The 7,197-nt window shown below is 41.5% G+C and overlaps 1 protein-coding gene across 2 annotated transcripts; it reads left to right on the top strand.

Moving 5' to 3' along the window:
• The first annotated feature begins 483 nt into the window (after positions 1-483).
• Positions 484-6,689, top strand: LOC118644491. Of its 2 annotated transcripts, none has more exons than XM_036283113.1 (2): positions 484-2,918; positions 3,744-6,689. In XM_036283113.1, the coding sequence occupies exon 2, from the start codon at positions 4,054-4,056 to the stop codon at positions 4,789-4,791; it is 738 nt and encodes a 245-aa protein (XP_036139006.1). In that variant the 5' UTR covers positions 484-2,918; positions 3,744-4,053; the 3' UTR covers positions 4,792-6,689. The 2 variants fall into 2 exon arrangements, with proteins under 2 accessions (XP_036139006.1, XP_036139005.1); XM_036283112.1 differs by having other exon boundaries at positions 3,713-6,689.
• The last annotated feature ends 508 nt before the right edge of the window (positions 6,690-7,197 follow it).

The following is a 7,197-nucleotide window of genomic DNA, read 5'->3' as shown; positions in this document are numbered from 1 at the left end:
AAGACAATCTTTGCAAATTGTTTCTTCACTGTACAATTGACAATTTAATTTAGTAAGTAGGAAGCTATTTACTTAAAGTTTATTTCTCATCTGATGTCTGAAGTTACGTCAAAGTTTTTTTAATTAGTGCAATGGAAAACAGTTAATTTGCGGAACTGTTAATCCTACCGTACTTTTATATAATTTTGTCTTTCTTGCTCTATTTAATTTAATTCTTGCAAGACAAAAACCAAACAAAAAGGATGCTAGGTTTTGACGATACGAGAGTAACTGGAGTGTAAAGTTAGCCAAACAACTCTTGTCAGACAACATTGATGTATGTAGTAGTCATTAATTTCTTAGAAGATTATAAGAGCTTATTTACATTAAAGATTTATAATAATGATAATAATAACATTTTGAAATAATAAATTTATAGTTTAAAGTAATAAAGTAATAAAATGCAACATTAACAAAATAATGCGATAATATAATGTAAAAGGGTTTCAATAATAATAATAATAAAATATCTCAGTCTTATATTTTGATGAAATATATTTTGATGAAATATACAAAGATGGAAGAGAGCAGTTTATTTACGCGGAATTCAGGATACATATTCATTTATTTACCACTCGTGAGAACTATTGATATGGCTCGCATCACAGGATACAGCAAGACGTTCCGGGTAAATATCAAATAAACAAGCGGGTGTGGTTTATTCTCTTGTTGGTCCAGAACCGGGTCAAGATCACGCGGTGCGCCAAGATGTATGGCGATCGCCGGAAAAAATATTTCGCGGCCGACCGTGAATTAAACGGCAGCCTGATATCGTGGATTGCGTAATCAATTTCAAGTGGCTGCTTGAGCGCGATATCTAGGAATATCGGAGCACTTGAACGTCGATACCCGGATGCAGTCGAGATTCTTGGAATATATTTTTCTATTTTTTTTCTAGATTTCTTTTTAAATCCCCCTAAGTGGCAAAATATGTCGCAATTAATTGAGATTGAAAACACGATCTTTGTTTGCCTTTCGAATAAGTTAAAAGTTATCTGCTTGCGCTTATTTTTAAATAGATACTGTTTTGCGACTGTTATTATTATTATCAATTATAATCTTATCTCATCTCTGGAGATAATAAGAATTTGTATTAATATGTGATGATAGGACACGTGTCAGATTGTTGTCTATAAATATTGCAAATATGTTTATTTCAGCAATATTTATTTATCTGTTTTACTGTCAATCTGAAATTAAAGAGAGAGAGAGAGAGAGAGAGAGAGAGAATGTCTCTTCAAATTTGTAGCGTCAAAAGTATTATGTTGTAAAGATATCGTAAATGATGCAATCTCATTTGCGCTTTTTCTCCTTTTAGAAATCAGTGTATCTCGCACAACAATGAATTCAACGAAATTATCAATATATCTTGTTACTGGTTGATCACTGGTTATTATCTCTTACCTCGTTTTATCATTCTTAGATGGACTACTATCAAACTGATTGACTCGATTACAGATTACGTCGTTAAGCTGGATTTATTACGTGAATTTAAGACCCTAGGTACAAGTTTGAGATTGTCTAAAAAAGAGATGATAATCAAATTAAATGTGACGAGAAATAATCGCGCTAGAAATATTAAAAAAAAGGTTTTAAATTTGTTGACAGTTATATGATCAGAAAATCATTTGGATCATTAATTGTTCGCTTTATGTGCTCAACCATAAAAATAGATGATATCTTAAAATAATGTTTGATTTTAAACTTAATTTATTTAAATTGTTGCTTTCATAGATGTTTACCATCCTAACATATACTCTTCATTTTAACCATAGAAAATCAGTTTTGCAAAACAGAATTTTTTTACGTCGTCTACTATTTTTCTAGAGGCACAATATTTGAAAGTTTATGTTTATGTATATCGGTCATGTATCGCTAAAAAGGCTGTATCTAAACTTAAAGGTTGTTATTCACGACCTTTGCGAAAAAGAGATACATTCTAAAATAAGCGTCTTCGTCGTTAAAAACGTGGGATATATGTTAATGTTTCCAACGCTTCCATACACTCACCCCGGACCCGCGAGAAAGAAAATATTAAGATACGCTTGTAAAACTTGGGCGCGACGCTTTCTGACGTTTTTATGAAATTTTTAAAAGATAGCCGTCTGGGACGCGGATCAAAGGGTCCCTATAAACGAGCGGCCGTGATCGCGTACAGGTTTCTTCTTCCCCGTCGCGTCGTCGTTCCCAAGAGACGGGAGAATCAGGATCGGGTCTATCCCCGGGTCTCGCGTGCGTATCCTCTCGTACACACGCGTTCGTCGTGACTCCGGGGTGGGGGATGCGCCGCGAAAGAGAGAGAGACAGCCGAGAGAGTATGACAGGCGGGCACACAACGCGCGGGTACGCCGTATAAATACAAGCGGTCGCGTTCGCTCGCGCTTAGTTGCTGCGATACTCGATTCACGTGACGGACGGTCGATCGAGCGCGCCTCGATCCTCGCAAACGCTCGCAAGCCTTCTCCGACGAGCTCTCCCGTGTATACCGTACAGGCCTTCGACTGTCTATTGCGTGCGTGCGTGCGTGCGTGCGTGCTGTTCGACAACGAGAACGCGAATTGAGGGGGGAGGGGAGGGGGAGAAAGAACGGCTCTCTTCGCTCGCCCCTTCGTCGCGATGTTTTAACCGCGCGTGTGTGCTTGATGAGAAGCGGAGTACCGGGAGAAAGGGGATATAATTATATAATCGAGAGGATACAAAGAGAGAGAAGAGGGAGGGGGGTAAAGAGATATTCGATAGGAAACAATCTTTCGTGACATCTCGTGTTCCTATCCCCCGGAAGGATCGTCGTATTTTTGCCTGGCCGAGCGTAATGTTGCGAAACAACAGCAAAGAGGTCCGACCCCTGCCGCCTGCGGCGGGCGAGGGCTGATATCAAGGTAAAGAATCGTCTCGAGAATCACCAGAATCCTAGAAACGAAGATTCGCTTTGCAAAGAGGAGGCATCCGGGAATCCTCATTGACTCGGTCGATCGGCTCGCGTAGAAAACGTTTGAAAACGGAGCACGGAGCAATAAATGAAAAATATATATATATATATAAATAAACGCGGATCTCTCTCTCTCTCTCCCTTTCTCTGTCTCCAGTTGGGTCAACGATCGCGCGGATCCCGTGACGCGTTCTCTTCTCTCGCTCCACGGGCGTATTCGCCGATATCGGAGCATACGCGCCGAACGTCGACGGCGTCGTCGACGGCGTCGCGAGTGAAAAGGCGGTCGACCGTTCGTTCGGTTGCTTTCACCGGCGACGAGCGGCGCCGATGGAATAATGCCGCGCCGATTTAACGCTCCTCGCCTATACGCGTCTATAGATGTATCGTAACCTTGTGAGAGACAGAGAGAGAGAGAGAGAGAGAAAAGATAAGATTCCCTCGCGTCCGAAGCGAAAAGCCGCAAGAGAGTGTCCGCTCGTTCCCTTTGTCGACGACGCTTCGGAATTCGCGGACGCCGCAGCCTTTGGTAACCTTCGACGGCTTCGCCGTCGGTGTGTAATATAATATTAAACGGGCATACCTGGAATCTCTCGGTTGGACACTCGGACACCCGTTCGCGAACGTCGTGACTCCAGCCCGTTGTAAATTACACGGTCAACGCCACCGGGACGCGCGACTCTTTCTCTTCGTTAGGATCTCGGTGAATACATATATATATTAAACGTGTATCTCTCGCGCCAGCTGACCATCGACGATCTTTCTGGTGGAGAAGGCACCAGCGACTTCGCAGAAGAGAGCGAGCGGGCTGTTCGGGTACGGCTATTCTATCCTCGTCCGATCTTCGACGGCCTTGCGGCTGCGTAAGACGTTAACCCGGCGTTTAGCGGTATCAGCGACGACGCGAACGTGCGGTCTTTCGCAACGGCGGTTCTCCTCTCGGTGTGTACAGCCAGTAAATACTTAATCTGAAACGCGAAGTGACCCCCGGTGACCTCGATATACGAGATACCAAACGCTCGGACGCTTTCTGCGATGCGCAATACCGTGCGTCTGTGAACCGCTCGTGGACCATTCCGGTTAGCATGGAAACAGCCAAGATGTACATCAGCGAGCCGCAGAACGGCCACACGGCCACCAAGTACGCGTCGACCAACTCCATCCCGGCGACGATGCTGGAGCAGGAGTCGTCGCTGGCGAGGATCTTCGGTATCGGGAGGCAGCGCGAGAACGCGGCGATCCTGCGCGACAACAAGACCCGCCGGCACAGCGTTCTGGAGGATCTCAAGGCCCGGCGGGACAGCCTCTTCCAGAGGGCCCGTAGGGCCAGCGTGTTCGAGGAGAAGGAGAACACCGCCAAGGACAGTACCAAGGACAACGCGAAGAACGACATTAAGGACGACAATGCGAGGGAGAAACCGAAGGACAAGAGGAGGAGCAGCGAGAGCAACGGGGGGGGCGGTAGGAGGGGCTCGGTGTTCTACGTGTCCGAGGACCTGCTGGAGGAGAATCAGGAGGTGCTCGAGAACGAGGACCGTGACCGCGTGACCCAGGAGGCAAAGAAGGGACGCCGAAAGTCCTGGCATCCGCTCGTTAAACCGCCCAAGCTAGATCGCAAGAGGCGGAAGGGCGTGTCCGGCGTCCCCTCGCAGACCGGCAGTACGGAAGGGCTCTTCTCGCAGAGCTACCCGCGACAGAAGAGGCCGTCCTGGTGGAACATTTTCGTCCCGGACTCGGTCACCAGGTATTTCACCTTGCGATTGTTTTATCACCCGGCTGCGCTGCCCGCGCGAACGCTGAACACCCGTTGTTTTCGTGAATGATCACGTACCCGTTGCGACAATCTCCGAGTAAGTCGTACAGTGAAAACTTGCTCTTAAACGATTAATTGGGGGGTAAGCGAAAGTGAGGCGTATAAGTCTTATAAGAAAAAACGGAACACAGCAAACTGAATGAACCATGTAACGAAATTAAGTGCCATGAATATATTATGTACTTTCGATACGAACCTTTTCGGTGATATCGTGCACCGACTAAGAAGGCGAAAGAATTCACGACGCGATAAGGAATATAAATTTCGGCGTAATTCGTTTTATATTTTATGCCGCTTAATTATTTGGTAAATAAATTTCACCGTTAATCTTTTCGAACGATTCGGCCGTACGTCGATTGCAATTAATAATCATTAAGCGGTCGTTGAGGGGTTGTAAAAATGTGTCTCGCACCGCTCGAGAAAACTTACTCGCGGCGAAAAACGAGTAAGTAATACTTTAAAGGACCATAATGTTACCGGTACATGCCATAATCCCAAATATTAATGCTCGACTCGCGCGGTAACTTTCACAATGATATATTCGTATGCGTTTCTGGCTGACCTCCAATGTACAGGCGAGAATAACGATTAAGATAAGCGATATACAATCTGAGTGCTTAATTAATTCTCAGTAATTTCCAATAATTCGAGAAAAATTACACCTTTCTCGATTTTGACAGACTTTTATGTCACGTAATTTCAACTTTTGCAATATCATAATCAATTTGTATCACCGTATAATTTTAGATGCTGTAACGTGCAGTTAATTGAATAATTTTAAATCACTATTGCATGGATGTAAAAATTTGTTGCGAAATTACACAGACAATTGTTCGTCTTAGATTATCGTTTTAATCTTTTATTTTTATGCAATTGATACACATGAACACTCGACTCGTAAATTTAATTTTGAGTAAAAAGTCGCGAATAAACGCGTGCCGTTTAGATAAATATTTTGAGATGTCATCGGCGTTGAAGTTTATAATCTGGGCTTGCGGAAATCTTTTGTCGTGTTCATCAGAGAACATTATCGTTTTAGATAACGTTTCTTTGCAAATTCTTTATAGTATTTTTTGCGAAAATATAAGTCGATAATAAAAAGCATATATAACAGATGCAATTATTAATGCGGAAGCATTAATAAAAAGAATATTAGGAAGACAAAGAGTTACGAAATCCTTTTTAGCTCACAGAGCTTGAATCTTACCAAAACTTTATTTAAGATATTTAAGAACAAATATTTAAACGCGGTCTGTTTTCCGTAAAGCACAGTCCTTTTGACAGATGAGACTGGACAAAGAACTTGTTTCTTCTTCGTTTTAGTGTGAAAAATATTGTCGGTGAAAACAACGGACATTTCGAATGGGAAAACATGACAGGGAAATTAAATGCGGAACAAAAATAAATAAGATTATCGAAGAGTTCAAGATTAAATTCTGGCGTCATCTTGTTTTCACAGTTTTCCAGCTGGAAGTAATGTGACATTTTTATTTCGAGGAAAATAGAATTTTCGATACTTTAATATTTTCCCGAACAATGTCTCCGGGAACATTTTATGAAAGTCCCGCGTTGCATTGCAATCTCGCGATTTCTCTACGAAAGACTTACCCGCGGAAGTCACCGCGAAAAATCAGCGTTGCCCCTTTACAATTTACCATAAAATCTATCCCAGCTGGCTGAACCGGACGATCATTCCGATGAACGTGCTTAGTGAATAATCTGTAGAAAGTTTCAACTTTAATTATATTACATAATTCACATGCGCGATTGATTTCCTGAGTCGCGGATCTAGAGAAATAGATATTATCTGGAAGGATACATTTCCTTTTATTCATTAGAATTCGAACTATTTGCAGAATTTCGTTTGTGACGAAATTTTAGAGAGAAAAATTTTAATAAAAAAAAAAATTTTTTTTTCGATTATGTCATATTACAGTAAATGAGCGATATTTTCTTTTTATATCTCAAAACCGGAAACATTGCTGAAGTTTGAATCTTTTATTCTCTCGTGCTTTAAACTGTCAACACTACCCGTCTACTACATTGATACCGATGTTTGCATTATTTAATCAACGCAACTTGTTGATAACTTCTGCCATGTGTTATCTCGTTCGATTCATTGTGAATCTTGCTGTCTGCGCTATCGTCGACGTTACACAGTACAAAATATTTTGTATTTATATTATACCAGTTGAAATTGTATTAAATTTTAACATACTCGAGTGCTAGTGTAACACAATATAATTGTGTTATTTAAATATTTTTAAATTAGCATTCAACGTCCCTTAATGTTTATAACAATTTATGCATGGATTGAACAAATAATATAGAAATAATACAATTTTGAAACGTAAATTTTAAAATAAATGAATAAATATTGTATATGTCGACATATTAGAAATAATTTGAATGAAAT

Source organism: Monomorium pharaonis, chromosome 2 (genome assembly GCF_013373865.1).
Source record: "Monomorium pharaonis isolate MP-MQ-018 chromosome 2, ASM1337386v2, whole genome shotgun sequence".
Lineage (NCBI taxonomy): Eukaryota > Metazoa > Arthropoda > Insecta > Hymenoptera > Formicidae > Monomorium > Monomorium pharaonis.
The sequence above is the reverse complement of the archived record's forward strand: the minus strand, read 5'-3'. Positions and strand labels throughout refer to the sequence as shown.

What these genes read in the sequence shown, in the direction of transcription:
- LOC118644491 (XM_036283113.1), top strand. Translation starts at nt 4,054, where the DNA reads ATGGAAACAGCCAAGATGTACATCAGCGAGCCGCAGAACGGCCACACG.